Source organism: Drosophila bipectinata, chromosome 2R, assembly GCF_030179905.1.
Source record: "Drosophila bipectinata strain 14024-0381.07 chromosome 2R, DbipHiC1v2, whole genome shotgun sequence".
NCBI lineage: Eukaryota > Metazoa > Arthropoda > Insecta > Diptera > Drosophilidae > Drosophila > Drosophila bipectinata.
In genome coordinates, this window is record NC_091737.1 from 22,718,478 (window position 1) to 22,737,469 (window position 18,992).

At 47.6% G+C, this 18,992-nt stretch overlaps 4 protein-coding genes across 8 annotated transcripts; 1 reads left to right on the forward strand and 3 right to left on the reverse strand.

Annotated features, from left to right (window-relative positions):
* Positions 1–515: 515 nt before the first annotated feature.
* LOC108123306 (basic salivary proline-rich protein 1) lies at positions 516–4,139 on the reverse strand. Of its 2 annotated transcripts, XM_017238446.3 has the most exons (7): positions 3,993–4,126; positions 3,078–3,360; positions 2,135–2,853; positions 1,989–2,080; positions 1,577–1,931; positions 1,060–1,515; positions 516–997 (listed from the first exon to the last, which is right to left on the reverse strand). In XM_017238446.3, exons 2-7 carry the CDS (start codon positions 3,151–3,153, stop codon positions 860–862), a joined length of 1,836 nt encoding a protein of 611 aa, XP_017093935.2. In that variant the 5' UTR covers positions 3,154–3,360; positions 3,993–4,126; the 3' UTR covers positions 516–859. The 2 variants fall into 2 exon arrangements, with proteins under 2 accessions (XP_017093935.2, XP_017093936.2); XM_017238447.3 differs by lacking the exon at positions 3,078–3,360 and having other exon boundaries at positions 3,993–4,139.
* Positions 4,140–4,380: 241 nt separating this feature from the next.
* Positions 4,381–5,372, forward strand: MED8 (mediator complex subunit 8). The gene has a single exon (XM_017238283.3). It carries the CDS (start codon positions 4,475–4,477, stop codon positions 5,228–5,230), a length of 756 nt encoding a protein of 251 aa, XP_017093772.1. The 5' UTR covers positions 4,381–4,474; the 3' UTR covers positions 5,231–5,372.
* Positions 5,219–12,602, reverse strand: tapas. Of its 4 annotated transcripts, XM_043211114.2 has the most exons (8): positions 12,373–12,602; positions 11,767–12,007; positions 6,976–10,230; positions 6,802–6,923; positions 6,118–6,367; positions 5,891–6,042; positions 5,683–5,831; positions 5,219–5,623 (listed from the first exon to the last, which is right to left on the reverse strand). In XM_043211114.2, exons 2-8 carry the CDS (start codon positions 11,983–11,985, stop codon positions 5,397–5,399), a joined length of 4,374 nt encoding a protein of 1,457 aa, XP_043067049.1. In that variant the 5' UTR covers positions 11,986–12,007; positions 12,373–12,602; the 3' UTR covers positions 5,219–5,396. The 4 variants fall into 4 exon arrangements, with proteins under 4 accessions (XP_043067049.1, XP_070134123.1, XP_070134124.1 ...); XM_070278022.1 differs by lacking the exons at positions 11,767–12,007; positions 12,373–12,602 and adding an exon at positions 11,199–11,282; XM_070278023.1 differs by lacking the exons at positions 11,767–12,007; positions 12,373–12,602 and adding an exon at positions 11,145–11,242.
* Positions 12,603–13,049: 447 nt separating this feature from the next.
* Positions 13,050–14,929, reverse strand: LOC108122943 (uncharacterized). Its single transcript, XM_017237801.3, has one exon. It carries the CDS (start codon positions 14,840–14,842, stop codon positions 13,076–13,078), a length of 1,767 nt encoding a protein of 588 aa, XP_017093290.2. The 5' UTR covers positions 14,843–14,929; the 3' UTR covers positions 13,050–13,075.
* Positions 14,930–18,992: the final 4,063 nt, after the last annotated feature.

The window sequence follows — 18,992 nt, forward strand, 5'->3', positions numbered from 1 at the left end:
CCATAGAGAGCTCCCATGCATTTTCAACATTTTTGAAGGGGTCCCCCAGGAAATTTGACAAAAAATCGAAAAAAATATTTTGCCATCATGTTTTGAGGCAGATCGATGGGGAATTGATCCACAAATCGTTTAAAACATCCCGCTTGGGAATCGGATGAAAATTGGCAAAGATATGGGCTTCGCAGGGTGTCATAATAAGCTCCCATGCATTTTCAACATTTTTGAAGGGGACCCCCAGGAAATTTGACAAGAAATCTAAACAATATATTTTTCTCATGTTTTGATGCAGATCGATGGGGAATCGATCCACAAATCGTTTAAAATATCCCGCTTGAGAATCGGATGAATATTGGCAGAGATGTGGGCTTCGCAGGGTGTCCATAGAGATCTTAAAATATCCCGCTGCAGAATCGGATGAATAAAATATAAAATATCGATAAAATTATCGATCAATCGATAAAATATGTTGAAATGGCTGAAAGTTTAAAAGTGATCCCGCCCAGAAAAACATTCAGTTCAATTTATATTGTTATTTAATAAGTTTACAAGTGTCTAAGTGTCTGCTTTGCATGTAACAGCATGCACACAACACAACTTACAAAGTTCAGTGTTAATATAATCTCTAGGCGAAAAATCGAGCCCAGCGATCAGTGCTTGGCTGATGGCTACTATTAGTCATAAAATATATAAGCTGGCAAATGCAGTATTATACATTTTCAATGTACAGAAGATGATAGAATAGAATAGAGAATGAATAGAGGAAGTAACACAAACGAAAAAAGAAAATAAAAAAAATAAGATGAGTGAGGAGAAAGGTGCAGTACAATGCGAGAGATGCGGTGAATGTCAAGAGTGCTCTTTAATTCAAGCGCTGAGTGACCGGCAGCTTCTTGCGTCGTCTACGCAATTGCTGGCTACGATCCCAGTACTCATAGTAGCGTTCCTGTTTTAACCACTCCTGGTATTTATACCACCACTCCTCCCACTTGATATAATCCTAAAAACAAAGAAGATACATTATTATTTTTCGAAACTAATACAATGATTTGGATGAATTACCTTAAGGTCCAAGTCTCTCAGATAACCACGATTTTTGTAGTAGTCATAACGGACGCGAACATCGTCCCACGACAGCATACCCGTCGGTGCTGTGGTGGCCAACTCCTCCGGAAAATGCCCGACCGGTGCCGGCGAATACGAGTATCGGCGCGGTGGCGACTCCAGACCCTCTTCGATCATCACCTTCAGTGCCCCACCGGTGGAGTCTTTGGTGATGCGCATGTTTTCCATATTGCTCCGGTCGATGCTCCACTGCGCCATTTTGCCGAAACGCTCCGAAAGCGTCAAACGCGTCGTAGCCGAAAAAGTCGGCAGCGAACCGACTTCATCGCTATCTGATCCACCCGAGTCATCCGAGTCCGAGGAGGAGTTAGCCACGTTACCTCCGCTAGCACTTGCCGAGCCGCTCGGATGCTTTTTCCGTTTCTCACCTTCAATTTTGATGCGGGGTCTCACCTAAGAATGGAGGAATATTTTTTAATGGAAATCCATCTCAGAGAATCTCACTACCACCCACCTCCTTTTCTTTCTTCTTTTTCTTGGCTTGAGTTGATGGCGCACCCGCTGGCGCTGCTGCTGGCTCCGGTGGCTCTGGCGGCCGGTGCTTCAATCGCGGATCCTCCGGCGGCGGAGAGTGACGCGCTATGCGTCCAATCTTTGGGTGCATATCCGACGAGGAATCGCGCTCGTGCCGCATCTTAGCTTGGCGGTACTTTTCCATGGCGGATACCGAACTGCTTCCTCCGCGCACGGGCGGTGGCGTGGTAGGGCGACCATGGATGCGGCCATGTGACTCCGGCGGTGGGGGCGGCGGCGCCCCCTGTCGATAGTGGCCACGTGGCTTGGGAGGCGGCGAACGAGGACCGCGAGATCTAAATTCATGAAATGGGTTACAAAAATCCAAAATATCTTGGCATTGGTGTGCTTACCGAGACCTATGGCGATGGCTGGGAGAGCACAAGGAGCAGGAATCATCGGAACTGCTGCTCATGGAGCTGTTTGAACGCGAACGCATCGAATGCTGTGGAAGGATTAGAGATTAATATGGGAACCAACAATTAAGTGCTCTACTTACCCTTGGCGGTGGCGAGGGTGGACGTTTGGAACGCGGCAGAATGTGGGTAACGCCTCCACGCTTATCCATTCCCGACGACGAGGACGAGGGTGGCGGCAAGGGCGGCGATCGACGCCGGCTTAGCGGAGATCGCGACGCGGTTGGCTTTCGGCGCAAGGACGACGTGGAACAGCTGCTCGGTTCCGGTGGCGAGCGTGGCCTTCCGTGGCCATTACCGGGACGACGCATCATAGTATCGTGGCTGTTGGGCGAACGCGGCATCGGTGGGGATCGTGGACCGCCGCGACGCTCCATGCCGTGCATGGGCATCGGTGGTGATCTCCTGCGCGATGGCGGGGACAGCGGCGGTGATTTCCGTAAACGAGAACGGCTACGCGAGTGGGGGGACCGGGAGCGGCCGTAGCGCGGCGGCGGGTGACCAGGCGGCGGTCCGCTGGGTGGGTAACGACTGTAGGGCGGCGCTCCATCCCGACCCTCACGTCCGTCGCGACCATCACGGCCGTCGCGTCCCTCCCGGGGGACCACCTCACGATCACTTTCGCCAGAGCTGCTTTCGCCCTGGATGTACATCTTCTTGTATCCGGTGTGGCGCCAGCGGTTGGGGTCCTTCTCCTCGGCCTCGATCAGCTTTTTGTCCCAATAGTCGTTCGTTGTGTTGGCACGAGCCTTTTTCATAACGTTGTCAATCTCGCGTCGCTTGCCGGCTGGTAATGATGGATCTGCAAGTGTGAGAGGGAAAAGGTCAGCTTCGGTTTCGACTTGGAATCGGGATTCGGGATGTATTGGTCGTTGCTTAGTCGCTGGGCAGCTGATCCGCCTTCCTGGGAATCCCTTCGTATTTATTATTCTTTTATGACAGGGTCCGCCGGCTTCTTCGCTAATCCCAGCGATGGTTCCTATGGTTCTAGGCTAGAGTTGCGTTGAATGGTGAATTTTCAGGTACCTGTTATGCGGGCAGCTGTCGGCTGCCTGTCCATGTGCAGTTTGGGATTCAGTTCGGCGCGCCTGCGCGACGCCATCGCGAGCGGGATAGCGGGATCGGGAACGGGATGGCAACAATCGCGCACGTATATTGCCCAGGCGGTAGGCGGTATGCGATATGCGGTATGTGGTGGCTATATATGCTCTATATTTTTTTGTATATAGCTCTTGTATTTACTCGTATTCGTTCTTAGGCGAAAAACGCGACAACACACTTTACCATTTTCAAAAACATACACAACAAGCTGCAAATATATTACAATTTATATATAGAAACATGAAAGACAGGCATTAGAAATCTCAAACAACAACAAAAACTACAACATCAACAATATCAAAGGTAGAGTAGAGGCCAAGTAGTAGAGAGAGTTTTTCGGGGGCGGATTAGAGGACGCGGGGCAGCTTCAAGAGGCTCGATGGGCTCGGTGCGGTCGGTACGCATTGTGGGCCTGAAAACGATGGAGAAGTAAACCGGGCGCGATCCGGCTGCCAGTGGACGCGAGCGAGGCGGAGGCGGTAGCGGTGGCGATGGCGGAGACGGGGCGATCGCGGGTGAGGGGAATATGCGTTCAACCCATTACGCGGCGTTCGGATATCCAGATCCAAGAACAAGTCCGGAGGAGACCAACCGGCTTCCACGATAGAAAAAAATTTGCATTTTCATTTTCCTTTTTTTTTCAGCTTCACACTCTCACACACACACACATACACACCAATACACATGCCCCGCAGTTGCTGTGTCGACGCGAGAGAAAGAGATAGAGAAACAGGGCGATATTGGGGCAGACTCCCGACGACGTCGGCTCTTGAAAACGCGCATTTAAGCCTTGGCGATTGTGTAGAACGTTGAAAACAAGCACTTAACTAAATTGCTTACATTTGACAACGGTTGCGTGCACGCTACTCGAGATTCTTAGATTTCTGAGTTTAAATTTCAAATGGAAAACACGGCGTTAAATTTTTCACAGCAATGGCCGTCGTAAATAGGACCGTGGATGGCCTCTTCAAGAAATCCAGAGCTATGCCTGGTCACACTGTGTTGTAACCCATCCGATATATCGGATTTAAAAATAAAATATATTTAACTTTATTGATTAAGAGAGTCTATAATTTAAGCACTTTATAAAAAAACTTTTGTTATATTATAAATATAGACTTTTAATTACAAAAAACTTTAACAAGAATGTTTTTATTTCAATAGTATATGATTAGTGGTTTCAGTTTTCCCCACTGATGGCGCTGCGAATCATTCCAGCTGACAACTCCCACCACTAACGCACTTTAGCACCAACCGGAAGACGAGAAATTATTGAAAAATTGTTATAATTACTATTCTAGAATCAAGTAAACCCTAATAAGATGCAGCGCGATGAAAAACTCTTTGAAATGACGCTGGATGCCGTCCTCCAGCGTCTAAACGACCTGAAATTGGCTGTGCTCTCAATGATCCAGAAGCTCGAGATGGAGTACGAAACCATCAACTGGCCCACTTTCCTGGACAACTTTGCTATTATTTCGAGCCACCTCACCGGCTTAGCGAAGATCCTCGCCAAGGAACAGTGCCCTCCTTTAAGAAACCGAACCGTATTGCCCCTTATGGTGTCTATGGACCGGGACGACACGCTCATCAATATTACCGAGGGCCGGGTTCCTGTCTTTTCGCACGACATTGTGCCAGATTATCTGAGAACTCGTCCGGACCCGATTACCGAACAGAAGATGCAGCAGAACGAGCAAAAGGCCGCCAACCTTACCAACGACGCCGCCATGAAGCAGGTCACCCAATACAACAAGGTGGTTTCTCACGTCCTGGACATGGTTAGCAAGGCACGCGAAGAGTGGGAGATAGAGAGCTCCTCGCGAACGGGTATCCAGCAGACAAGCAGCATGGCGGACACCCAGCTCCTCGTCGCCGCCGTCGGCATGGGCAAGGGCCTGAAGCTGACCAACTACGGACCCGGTATGATGGTCCCGCCCTCGATCCGTGCTCCGTCGCCCATGGGCGGGCCAGGCATGAGCCCCGGAAACGTGCAACAGCAGCAGTTGGGAAAGGCCCCGTCGGCCGTGAAGACCAACATCAAGTCGGCCAATCAAGTGCACCCGTTTTCTCGATAGCACAGTCCATAACTTACTGTTTATTGTTGCGCTTTGCAGTGCAGGGTAATCGTTCCATCTAGCGGAATGTATCGTCATAATAATTTATATGTACTTAGAACTAAGGCTTAAAATAGGCAAACATAAACATGAACAAAATGAACTCGTTTCGTCTTTGAATTCCAATTCAGACTTCCTTCGTTTCTGGCTGGGCGTGCTTCTCGTTTATGAGAATCTCGTGCAGCTTAATATCCTGCGGTGTGGAGGTGTCTACAAGTTCCAGGGAAAGGGAACGTGACCCGTCCTTCTGCTTGTGCGAGCCCCGCACAATTCCAATAAACTTCTGTCCAAGCGTCAGCTTGCGGAAGCGCACACAGTTGTCCTGGCTCCACACAACATCTTCCAGTTTGATGCCTGAAGGAAAGAGATTCCTAGTTTCAAACAGGATCCATGCCAAAAACTGAAGTAGTTACCATATAGTTGAGCAGCCAGCCCCATCTTGGGCAGTAGTCTTAGCTCCGCCGGGAGGGTCTTTAGTTGCTCACAGGCCACAACACCATCATCCCCGACATCCACGAACCGGACATGGATGATTTCATCGTAAATCTTTCGAATATTTACTCTGTAGGATGTTTGTGAGGATATTATAGCAAAAATGTAGGTGGTTGTGAGAATCCTTACCGATGGTAGACGCCACCGGTGTCCGGGGCAGCATAGGCCTCGCCGATGGCCAGTTGCGAGGGCTCCACCCCCTTGGCCATGGTTCCTTGGCAGTGTGCCTGCAGCTCCTTCATCAAACACTGCAGTTGATTGTAGCATTTGTAAGGTTGAACCTACGGTGGTGGTAAGTGGGTGGGTTTGAATTACTCCAAAGATGTAATCAAAGTCAGGTTATTCAGAAGACTCACCGCAAAATGGCCAGGATTAATGGAGAGCGAGACGCGCACTTCAAAGAACGCCCCAATAGCTGGGATTGCCTCGTAATCTTTGAGCAGGCCAGTCGAAAAGGTGGTGGCAGCCCCGCGGGTGGATGCTCTTTGTGGCGTCACTGGAGGAGTAATGGCAAGCAGGTCGCTGCCGCTACTCTGGCTAGACACCACGGAGCTCAAACTGTTGCGTCTCGGGAGAAGATCGTCGTAGTTTTCTGGTCGCGTGGAGCTGGGGATGGGGGGATTGCGGGATCGGGTGGAGGGTCGGATGTTTGGGGGGGGCGGGGCAGGTTTTAAGGCATCAAAAACTCGCATTCTTTCGGACTTATCGTAGTTGAATGATAACCCATGAGTATATTTTAGTAATATATACAGAGATGTGAATGACTTAAGGATAAGCTTACAGTAGGATTGTTTTCATATTTTGTTGAGTATTTTGTTAGCGTCGATTGGTAATATGGTATAGCGATAGCCTAGCCTAGCAAGTCAATTCCAGTTTTCGAAAGCACTAATAGAGACTTAGCATAAACCAAAGGGATCGTATCAGATGGCGGTAGGTTAGGATCTTGATAGGTATGCGTGTAAGTGACATAAACCATAATGGCATACATATATATGTATAATGAGTCGATGAAGCAGTACATCCCAGCGCAGCACACTCACCTCTGCATCTCGAACTCCAGCCGAAGGCCAATGTTCACGCACATGTACATCGATTCCGGATCGTTTCCACGAATGAACAAGTTCACCAGGGGTTTGGCACCATCCTTCACCACGACTTTGAGCTAAAAATGAAACCCCATTAGTGGATACTCTTCGAAAAGTGGCGACACCTACCAGAGCTTCGCAGCGGGGCGGCAACAGTCCACGAAGACGTGGAAGCAACTGACCCGACATATCGGGGACATCGTGGAGTCCAACCAGCAGCGCTTGCGGCGGATAAGTAGCAAGTGCGCGGTTGTTCGCCTCCAGGCGATAGATGTTGGAGATGTGCGTCTTTCGCTGCCGGCCGTCGTCCACGTAGAAGACGTCGAAGGTCTCCTCCTCCGGATTCGTGGGCTTGGACACAAGTCGCCCGCGGTACCACTGCTTGGATCCATCCCCGGACTCGTCGCACACGAAGACGTGGCGATCGTGCAGGAGATCCGAGAAGCGCACCCTGTCCTTCTCGCCCAGATCGGCCACTGTGGTGGCAATGCTGCGCTCCACAAACTTGAGGTCGTCGTTGCGGAGCAAGACCATCAAGTCTCCGTCATCGGTAATGTGCGACACAAGGACCGGCGAGGTCTTCACCACCATTTTTTCGTCGTTCAGAGAAGGGGCCGGGGTGCTCTTGGTTATCCTAGCAGCCACCAGATCGTTCAGATGAATGTCCTCCGCGGTTGAGGTGTCATACAGCGTGGCCACCAGGCATGCCTTGCGCTTGTTCTTCTCGACCAGCCCCTGGGCAGCACCGCCCAACTCCTTGAACTGCTTCGGCGTGGTCAGAACCCGAGCCACAACCGTCTGGCCATCCAGTTCTGCCATCAGCACCGGCAGGGCGTGGGGATGGTCCTCGAACTTGTCCAGCGCATACATGCTAAGGCAAATGGCTTGGGCCGGCAGCACCAAGAACTGAGGTGGACACTTGTACAGATCGTTGAACTGGAACTGAGCCATGTCACCAAAGTCCACAAAGTGGCAGCGACAGGAGCGCTGCTCTCTGTCCACGGAGAGGACTCGGACGCGATTCCATCCTTCGCGGATCTCTACCAGGTAAAGGTCCCCTTCGGCTGGGGTTTCTACTTGCTGTCTGAAGAGCGGCACAGCCATATGCCGGCCCATGTGGGTGGTAAGTTCGTCAAAGCTGGCGATGTCATCGATGAGACGGGCCCACACCTGCTTGGTGGAATCGCAATGGCTGATGTACATGTTCCAGTCATTGGATCCACTGTCATTCGGTTGCCAAGGCAGCTCCAGCTCTGGCATAACGGTTGGCGGAGTGATGCGAACCGGCTCTGGGGAACCAGGCGCGTTGGCAAATATTATAGTCCGGGGATTTATGCCGTGCTCCACACGAATCTTCTTCGACTCGACGACGAGGTCATACCAGTGGCTAGGCAGGTGGCGGCGGAAGGTCTCGCTATACCACACCTCCATCTTGTGACCCAGGATACCGTGCGGGAACTTCTGCAACTCCTCGTACAGAGAGTCTATGAAATCTTCGTCGGTGATGGTGCAGGCTGCCAACTTCTTGCGCACCTCGGCGTGCTTGATGCGGTCGATGGCGACGAGGGCGGTGCGCTTGCGTGCCTCCATCTCAGTGGCAAACGTCTCCGGATAGGTGCTGTATACCTCGCCCTGGATCCGCACCGAGCAGTGTAGCTTCGAAGCCGACGGCGTTTTAAAGTAATTGTAGACGGGTTCATCGAACTGGTTGGCCAGGCAATACTGTTTCAACATCGCGACATGATCCGAATCGGTGTCCGGCGAGAAGGCCGTTATCGATATTTGCTTCTCTGGTCTGCTGTCCTTGGGCGGCTGAGTGGCCTGCACCCGGAGAACATCCACTTGGGGCGCAGCCGCCGCTTGAGTTACCTTGGCGCTCTCCGGTGATATGGGTGGTGTGATCGGCATGGACTTGGGACTGGGTATCGATTCTTCAGTGGGTGGCTTCTGCTTGAGTCTGTGATTAACAGACATCCCAGAACGCCCCTGTCCGGGATAAGGTATGCGGGGATGCATCGGTCGCTTATAAGAAGTGGACATTGCCGTTGTGGGATTATTGTTGCGCAGCGGAGCACTGTTGCCCAGGATGGCACGCAGCGGGGGCTTACTTTGCCCATTGCTTTGAGCGTGGCTCTGACCATTCTTGCCATTGGGAATGCTTATCAGGATCTTCTCCTGGTCTACCTTGGCCGATCGCATGGTTTTCGGATCCTCAATCTGATATTTGATAACGTCTATCTGTATATCAAGATCCTTAGAATCAGGTTTCCTCCTTTCCGGTGCGTGGCGCTCCTTTTCCCTTTGTTCCTGTTTGTGGCGCTCCTTTTCCCTTTGCTCCTGGTCTTGGCGATCTTTTTCCCTTCGTTCCTGTTCTTGGCGATCCTTTTCCTTTCGCACCTTTTCCCTTCTCTCCTGGTCTTGGCGCTGCTTTTCCCAACGCTCTTGGTCTTTGCGCTCCTGGTCTTGGCGACTCTTTTCAATTATCTTCTGGTATTGGCGCTCCAATTCCCAACGCTCCTGGTCTTGGCGATCCCTTTCGCGACGCTCCTTTTCCCTACGCTCCTTTTCCCTAAGCTCCTGGTCTTGGCGTTCCTTTTCCCTCCTCTCCAGCTCTCTTAGTTCCTTTTCCTTCAGCTCTCTATCCTTCAGTTGCTTTTCCCGTTCCAACTTCTCCTGTTCCAGCTTTTCTTTCTCGCGTCGCTCTTGCTCCTGGCGCTCTTTCCGCAGTTTCTCCAAAACTGAAGCTTGCTCCCGGAGTTTGATCTCGTGCTGCTCCCTATACGCTTGCAACTTCTTGTCGAAACGTGCCTGTAGCTGAGCTTCGATCCTTGCCTGCAGATCTGTTTCTACTTTTTTCTGAATCTCCTGCAACAGACTGTCTTCGATCCTTGGCTGCAGAACTGTTTCTATTTTTTTCTGAATCTCCTGCAACAGACTGTTGGGAAGCTGCTGAAGACTGCGCTCCTGCGCAGCTGGAGGTTTTTGTGGGCTGTTGACCGCCCTGAGGGGAGCCTGGCGATCTTGTTGAATCTGGCGATCTCGATCTTCAGCCTGTGCAGGCGGAGGGCGACTCACAATCGGAGCTAGGTTCGATGGAGGACGATTCACAGTTGGCTGATATACGGGTAGAGGGAAATCCACTAGTGGAGGCCGTGCGGGCTGAGGGCGATTCAACAGCGGATGGTGAACGGGAGAAGGACGATTCACAATCGATGGCAGAGTCCTTTGGTAGTTCGAAGTCGGGCCTCTGTTGTGGAAGTTGGGCCTTGGTTTCGCGACTTGGCAAGTCGGTTTAGATATCTGCTTGGACTTGCTCTTTTTTTGGCCTCTGACCATAGACTCAATGTGTGCCGTTTTCGCGCTGTACTTGGCGCTGATGAATATCTAAATGGAAAACAGAACAGAGAGTTATTTCAGAAATTCCAATTCAAGTGGATACAATTCCGCCAAGGTTGTGTTAGTGTCTCGGAAGCGAAAGCCGATGCGCTTGGTCAGTTTTCGTCTTTGGGTAACCCGATCTGCCCTATAAAGCTGCTGAGACAGCTATTCTACACCCGAGAGCCCCTCAAATAAACTCGAGCTCGTTGTAATTGTTTAGAAATTCCTAGCCGAGCGACTTTCAGTTGAATTTTTTGTTTATGCTCCCAGTTGAATGATTCACTGAATGCGGGCTGGTTTGTTTAGGGGGTCAGAGTTCTAATTGGGCAACCAGGCCTGGATATGGGCAAGGCACTTAATACCAAGACGTGATAATAGTACAGAGAGAGCTGCATATATTTTATTGCAATTGCCAGACGTGAGATTATAGTATCAGCAAGGCTTTCATTCACTCGCTTCGTGTTCCCATTTCCACCCAGTTGCATCTCTTGGCTGCTTGATTATTGATCCGGCGAATGCATATTGGCAAGAGCTCACGAGCCCGAGGACCGGAAGCGACCGCCCACAGGCCCACTTTCGCCCACAGGTGAGCGAATGCCAGGTGCGGAAAACCAAAATGGAAACAAGAATAATTCGCAAAAAGTTCAAGAGTAATGCAAACGGATAGACAATCGCACGATGGCCAACGTTCGTTCACTTTCACCATGCAATCGCACACACAGGCGAGCCACACAGAAGCTCCGCGAAATAAAAGTTTAAATTGCTGGCACTGGCACTGGCACTTTTGTTTATAGCTGCATTTATAAAAGCGCTTCATCTGCAAAAGCAAAGCTCAGGGAAAGCCACACATCCCCTTTTCGCGAGTAAATGGGCGCGATTAAATAAACTAAACTAGACTAAGTAAGTGGCCATTTGTTTACACTTTTGACGTCGAAGACGAAGAAGCGTTGACACGTTGCCCCTTGGATAGTAACCTTTGGCGAGGTGAGGCGAGCGAGAGAAGAGAAGAGACGAGGGAAGCAGCAGCAGCAGCGGCTTACCGCATGCGTTCAGCCAGCGAATCGAACTAAAAGCAGCCGTATCACCCGCCACTCACAAAAAGCTCGCTTGTGTACGTCGGCGGTGGCAGCTTGGCCATAATGCAGCCAAATAAAGTTTGAAATACAAAAGTAGTTTAAACTCTAAACTGAAACAGACTAGCCTAAACCTAATTCAATAGATTATACAGATGTTAAAGAATCTAAAGCAGTTATAGAACAAGTATACATAAGGGTAGTGACATAATTGAAACACCCTAGCTGCTTTCAGCATTATTGTTCAGCACTGATGCGAGCAGACCACGATAACGTTGTATTCGAGAGCGCAAGCTTAGGTGTGGGAGCTGCCAAAGCGGGTGGGAGAGCGTCAAAAGTGGGTGGAAGTCGGCGCAGAGGCGGGTTAACTTGCAGTAATTCGTAAAGAATTTTTGCCACAATTAAGAAACGACCATGAAATAGAAATGGGAGATGTCAGCTTGATAATTCAATATATTGCACTGCTTACTTCATTTCCGCTTTTGGTAAAGTTGAACTCATTGGTGTCCCTGAGCATGTCCTGTACGGTTGGATAGCCCAGTCGGCGATATGGCATTGGTTCCCCCTCGATGCCGGCATAGTCCCTTATGATAGATTGCAAGCCAACCGGCGGCTTTGCGGACGTGATAAGGGCCCGAACCACGCAGGCCACATTGGCTAGGATCTCCTCCTTTTCCCTCGAGGACATTTCGACAGGTTAATGTGAAAATCTGCAAAAGAGAAAATATCGGGAGGAGAGAGGAAAGGCCATTAAGCATGATTCAAGTGGTGAGGAATGCGTGTGCCCGCCGTCATCGCAACAATTGAATTTTTGGCAAGCGAGTGGCGTGCGTGCAAAAAACGAAATTAGCAACCAAGCGGCCCAGTGCAGATAACGGAAAATGGACGCAGCAACAAACGCGTGCGCGTAAGAGCTTGTCGTCCAAGACGACGACAGCAGTGGCGCACCAGCAGGAGCCTCTTTATAAAAAAAAACTTGTTCGGTGCACGCCGTTCCAGTCCCGTTATTTTCAGGAGACGCTTACAATTTTTTTCTCGTTGCATTACAAGCCCATGCTTAGAACTAAATACTTACCAACCAATATCAAAGAAAAATATTAATTCTATGGATGATATGCACTAAATTCTGCATAAATAGATGACGCTTAGATTACGCACGTGTGCGTGCTTTCCCTTATTGCCAATAATTCGCTCTGTTTATATATTTAAAGATACTTTGTACTTATTAAACGAACACGGAAACTAAGATGAAATAAGAACGAAGAAAAAACGCGTTAAAAGCGAAGATCGGAAAATTGAAAACTTTTTGACAGCTTCAAAGCAATGGCGCCCTAGAGTTGCCGAAATAAATATAGACGTACCAGGTGGCACCACCGGAAAACGAAAGTGGCCAGCCTAAATTATGTATAAATATAAATTAAATTTAAAAATAAATTTAAAAATTCGCACTTAACAGATATTCTAAGGCATTTGAATTTTAGTTAAGCCTAGTTCAACTTTGTGGTTATATTTTTTTTAAATATTGTTCTGTATCAAAACTTTATTCCTAAACACAAATTATTTTAAATACAAATTAAAATATACAACTTAAAAAAAGGCTAGAAATAGACATACTCAGTGCTATCAAACTTATTGACAAAAATATCGATAGTACTTGAAACCGATTAATTCTAAATATGGAAAGAACGTTTCTTTGGTATTTTTTTTAAAGAAACCGCCAAGTTTGAATTTGTTTTTTGAAAAATATATAATTTAATTTGAACAAACAGTGTTAAGATTTATAAAAAATTCCATTCATAGTTTTCCAGATACTGCTGTTTATACAATCTATGTTTTTTCTTCTTTCTTCTTCGATTATTTTTTCTGTGTTTTGTCGGTTCCCACTCGTTTCGCAAAGGACCCTGCATTTCCGTTTGGGACAAAACAGGGGAGCCCCAAGTATCAGGGGCTGGCAGGACAGATTCTTCACTGGGTTCCGCGGGTACCACTGGTTTTACAATCACACTCAGGGCTTGCACATTGATGCGATGTGGGTCTTGGGGTAGCTGTTTCACATCTGGCACCTCCGACTCCATTGGCATGTGTACAACACTAAATTCCAGTGGATTTGCCTTTTCTACTGGTTCATCTTCGTCCAGCTCCTCCAGAAAATCCTGAGGCTGTTGATTGGGTAAGGGCTCCAGATGAACGGCTTCCGGCGGTGCAGCTTCTGCCCTTGCCCTCTTGGGCTTCCATGGTCGCCTCGCCCGCATCAGGTTCAGATGCTCGTCCCACACCCGTTCCTCCAGTTTAAGCTCTTCCTCCCTGGCTATGGCCAAAGCGGTAGGACTTTCTCCTTTGCTAATGGGTCGTATTCCGAAGGAGAATGCTGGGAATTCTCTAGCTGGGCTAGATTGACCGATGGTCGATGGGGGCTTCCGGGGAGCTTCCATTTTCTCGCCATATTTAGTGGACATCACGCGTCCTCTATGCTTGCTGTCGAACTTTGGCTTAGGATTCATTCTTGGGCAAGTTTCGGATGCCAGACTGAGAACCTCCATCTCCATATAGTTGAGATTCTTCAGGACAGCGAGTGCGTGCTGTTTCGATTCCAGTATCGTCTCCAAGATCATCTTTGCTGTGGATGCGTTTAGTATCTTGGACTTTTTGCCACATTCGTCCTTGGGAATGGGCTTTGGCAAAGGCGATGGTTGATACGGCGGATGAGGCGACGGTTGAGGCAACGGAGGTGGTCTTAAGGTCGTAGATGTCGTTGGGTCAGGCATGCAGAAGGTGGAAAAAGGTATTCGAGTAGTTTTTGTGGTGGTCGTTTGGCGGGTGGTAGCCCTTGTCGTAGTCGTAGGCCGCGTTCGGATGGTGGGGAAAGTTTGGGGCCTCTGGGTGCAAAGAAGGTTTTTGGTTGGCAGCCGCTTGATTTGCTGGTCGCCATTATTGCTGACCACCTTGGCCAGGAGATTGGCCTTGGCCATCGAGGGCCTGGCCTGCAGACTAGTGTCTTTGCCGTACTCCAGTATTCTCTCAATTTCCCGATCGGTGGAATCATACGGGCTTATCACCTCGCCGGAGCGCGCATTGTAACTATCGTGGGCTATGCTGGCAAACGGATCGTCCAGTTCCATCTCCCCGTGGTCACTTACATCGCTTCCATAGTGCGAGAAGTTATCCCTATACAACTGGGCAGGTGAGATTTTGGGACCTCCGTGAAAGGCATTCATCTGGACGCTGCCCTTCTCCCACTCGGGATGCATGATCCTCTCCGCCATCCGCTCCTTTTCACTCCGTCGTTCCATGTCGTCCAGCCTACGAAAGAGAGCCTCAGGATCCTCATGACTCGCCTTTGGCCTTAATGGCCTTTTTGGATCCTTTTGGTCTCTGATATACTGTTGGCTCCCTGCTTTGTTGTAGTGATTCCACTTCCAGGGATAGCTGTAATTCGGGTATCCTGTCGCTGGCCCAAGGCCCGCCAGGATCATCAATACCATCAGTAGGGGGAGTGCAATTGTGAAAGTGCTCCGAATCCAAATCCGCATTGACATTGTTCTCATCAGCACAACATCTTGCTGAATTTGTAGCCGAGTTCATTTTTGTGGAATTCTTTAATATAAAGAATTCTGTCATCCCAGTCGACATGTTTATCTAAGGATATTTCTACCTTGAAAATGTAACAAAGTTTCTGGATAAGAATTCATTGTCCACCGTGAAATTTATTGTCCCAGCAAAGACAAAGGACATAAACAAGGAAATTAAATGACAAACTTCTAAGGACATTGCAACAGCCATGCAGCAGTGGTAGTGGAAAGTGGCTGGAATTGGGATTGGAAGTCATGGGAATGCTGCTGACTCAGTGCTTGCGCCACAGTCGAGTTTTCCATGTTCAACTGTGCATAACATCCTCGCGAAATAACGGAAAAGGACCAGAAAATATCTTACAAAGAATATTTTAAAATATTTCTAAAAACTAAGAGTTCCCGTAACTCATACATTGTGAAGTGTCGCAGTCTATTTCTTAATAACTTGAGAGCTCTGAAGCCCCCAACCTTAAATGCCAGTCAAACGCAAAAGACATAAAAACTAATAGTGGTGTCCTGTCCTGACTATTGAGTTCGATCCCAATCCCTTCGAGATAGTGTGGCTTAGTGCTAGAAAGTGCGATGACTGTCCTCAATATGCACACTAAAATGATTATATTGATTTTATTTTTCTACAACGGATCCTACAATTGGAGTAAAAAGCTGTAAGGACCCCCTCCAGCTATAGTCTATCTTTCTCACTCCCTCCGGCAGGCGGCGTTTGATTTTCCGAGTGTGTGTGAGCCATCCCCACGCCTGTCCCAGTGAGTGCGAGTGAGCCAGTTAATAATAAAGGTAAGCCTATCCCCAGGGGACTATCCTTATGTTTGGACTATCCAAGTAGTTTCTTCCCAACTTCCCAACTATCGATTTTGTCATTCTGGCCACGACTGCAGTTTAGGCAAAAAAAAATAACAAGCCTGCGGTAATAAAAATAGCAGCCTCGTCAAGGGGGCCACGCTGGGGCGGGGAAAACAAAGAAATGGTCAATAAAAGTGCGCAAGAGCGAGGCATCTCCACCCACAGTGGTGGGGCGAAACAGTGGGTATACTATAAAGGGAAGAATTCTACAAAGGATTCTACAAAGAGACTTAGGCCAATCACCATAAAAATAAGAACAACTTTTTATACCCTTGCAGAGGGTATTATAATTTTGTCCAAAAGTGTGCAACGCAGTGAAGGAGACATCTCCGACCCTATAAAGTATATATATTCTTGATCAGGATCACCTCCTGAGTTGATATGAGCATGTCCGTCTGTCCGTCTGTCCGTCTGTCCGTCTGTCCGTCTGTCCGTCTGTCCGTCTGTCCGTCTGTCTGTTTCTACGCAAACTAGTCTCTCAGTTTTAAAGCTATCGTCTTGAAACTTTGCACACACCCTTCTTTCCTTTGCACGCAGTATATAAGTCGGAACGGCCGGGATCGGCCGACTATATCCTATAGCTGCCATATAACTGATTGATCGGAAATGGTATAACTTTGGTGTTTTTAGAGTTAGAGAGTTCAAATTTGACATGAGAGCTATTTTTGGCAAAATAATACGACATGCCAAATTTCATAAGGATCGGCCGACTATATCTTATAGCTGCCATATAACTGAACGATCGGAAATGACCCAACTTTCGTGTTTTTGAAGATAGAAAGCTGGAACTTGGTACAGATTATATTTTTGGCCAGTTAATCCGACCTACAAAATTTCATTAGGATCGGCCGACTATATCCTATAGCTGCCATATAACTGAACGATCGGAAATGACCCAACATTCGTGTTTTTGAAGATAGAAAGCTGGCACTTGGTACACATTCTATTTTTGGTCAGTCAATCCGATCTACCAAATTTCATAACGATCGGTTGACTATATCTTATAGCTGACATATAACTGAACGATCGGAAATGGTATTTGGTAGAAATATCAACTTTCGAATTTTTGAAGATAGAAGCTTGGGACTTTTTTTTAGATTCTTTATTGTAATTAATTGGTTTTATTATGATGTAATCATAAGGATCGGCCAACTATATCCGATGTTTGCGATATATATCCGGTTATAGCTGCAAGGGTATATAAACTTCGGCTCCGCCCGAAGTTAGCTTTGCTTTCTTGTTATTAATAAAGTTTAGAATAGAAAACCATTCTAGAATTCCAATCAACTTTGAAGGACCTTGACTGTTGTTGCATTTCCTTTGTGTTGTTCCAGATGGCTCTCTCTTGGCCATTTTTCCACCACTTTCCAGCGCCTGCGTCCTGACTTCCTGTTGTTTTGATAGTAAACGGGACAAAGGCCCGCTCTCACCCACACAACCAACAGGCGCCTCCAGTTGTTTACAAATACGCACGCCAGACAACCGACACGTGGCGCATCGCCGTTCCTGGAAAGCCTCGGGTCATGGGCATTCTGGGCAGTCTACCCTCTTGGCAGAGGGGTGGTGGAATGCCCCGAAGACCGAAACAGGAAAAAATAACCGGCCGGCTTGGCGGACCTGGCGGATGAGCAATATTTTCGAACACCAGTGACGTCAGTAAGACGCACAGAAGCGACATTGAACTAGTTAGCCCAGTTTGCATCAGCTTATTGCTCACATTTCACTGGTGACGTCAATGGAGAAAGCGTGACATTAACAATAAGCCAATAAAGCCGCCTTTTAACTTTGACCTACCAACTTTGGCTTCCGCTCCACTGAAATTCCATTACCAATTCCACTACCGGGCCTGACTCGTAAATCGTAGCCACAGCCCTGATCTCCTTTAGCGCAACGAATTCATTAGCTAATTAATAAAAAATATATTCATTTAATAGATTATGTGAAGCGTGACCTCCAAACCGATATTGCAGAGAAACTTTAATAATTTATTAACTTAAAAAATGAATAACAAAACGAGAATAGGTCTGCACTTGTCTTTATTTTTAGGAAAATATTAATCAGCTAATCAAGAGCTAATCAAACCTATACCTATACCTTAAATGCCAGTACCTTAACCATATACCATATACCCATATAAATACCTTAACCATGTACCTATATCTTAAATGCCAGTATATATACTATACTTTTCTTATCTAAAGGCTCTTAAAACTTCAAAAAAAAACATTAAACTTATCTTTATAGTTTATATGCCTCTTATAAGCTTATAATCCCAATAGCCATTCTCGAAAATTCCCGATTCTGAGAATATATTCTCATAAAAATGTTGTAGACTTTTGTTGTGGGGAAGAAAATACACACAGTTTCTAATTTCGAGTGACCTTGACTAGTGCAAAATACTTAATTCAAATTGCACCATCAAAAAGTGTTTGTCTACGGTATTACATCCCGGCGGCAAACACCGAAAGAATTTCATTACGGCGCAAAAATCTCGTACAAAGATCTCAACTATATGGCGGCTATATAAAACGGCCCATGTCTCTGGGTGTGGGTTGGGGGGCGGTTGCATGTTGCAAGGGGGGATTGGCAGGCGTGGCAGGCAAACTGGCCTGGTTGGCACACTTCGTAAACAACAACAGAGCTGAGGGTTTGGCATTGTTCTATGTGCCAGGGGGGGGGAGGCCTCGAATAAAAATGGGACCATGTGAGCTAGTGCCAATGGCGCCCTAGGCCTACTAGGAAAATGAGTACAGTGGGGACTCCGAGAGAAGAAACTAGGCCTGTAATTAGTTACTATTTGAATTTGGTCTGTTGGGAATTAATTTTAATATTTAACCTCCTTTATTAAAACCTTTTTTGAAGACTATCTCTTAGAATATCTTTTAAGACATCCTGTTGTTTACCCTTTTTGGATGATAATCCTGAACAGTTGGCGTCTTATAGACATTGAATGCCAATTATACGGTGACACTTATTGCACATCCTGGGTAGAATGAACATTATAATATATTGCTTATAATAATGCCACAAATACATATATATAAGATGGGTGGCGCCCTCTGACCTTGGTGCCATTTGAATATGGATGATGGCCTGGCTCCCTGGGGCGCATTACATGGACATCTTCCTTCCCTTCTGGGTGGATGGGTGGACAATGTAATATTCATGCCGGAATCCAAGAGGGGAGTGCATCGAATCGGATTCAATGCGGAGGGTGATTAGATAAGCCAAACTCCGACCCAGGGAAAATAACAAATTTTCCACT

Coding starts and splice junctions, on each gene's coding strand:
- LOC108123306 (XM_017238446.3), bottom strand. CDS start 3,153: ATGGCGTCGCGCAGGCGCGCCGAACTGAATCCCAAACTGCACATGGAC. Junction 2,854..3,077: donor GACAGCTGCCCGCATAACAG/GTACCTGAAAAT, acceptor TCACACTTGCAG/ATCCATCATTACCAGCCGGC. Junction 1,516..1,576: donor AAAAGAAGAAAGAAAAGGAG/GTGGGTGGTAGT, acceptor CTCCATTCTTAG/GTGAGACCCCGCATCAAAAT.
- MED8 (XM_017238283.3), top strand. CDS start 4,475: ATGCAGCGCGATGAAAAACTCTTTGAAATGACGCTGGATGCCGTCCTC.
- tapas (XM_043211114.2), bottom strand. CDS start 11,985: ATGTCCTCGAGGGAAAAGGAGGAGATCCTAGCCAATGTGGCCTGCGTG. Junction 6,043..6,117: donor TTAATCCTGGCCATTTTGCG/GTGAGTCTTCTG, acceptor CCACCACCGTAG/GTTCAACCTTACAAATGCTA. Junction 5,624..5,682: donor GCTGGCTGCTCAACTATATG/GTAACTACTTCA, acceptor TCTTTCCTTCAG/GCATCAAACTGGAAGATGTT.
- LOC108122943 (XM_017237801.3), bottom strand. CDS start 14,842: ATGAGAACAATGTCAATGCGGATTTGGATTCGGAGCACTTTCACAATT.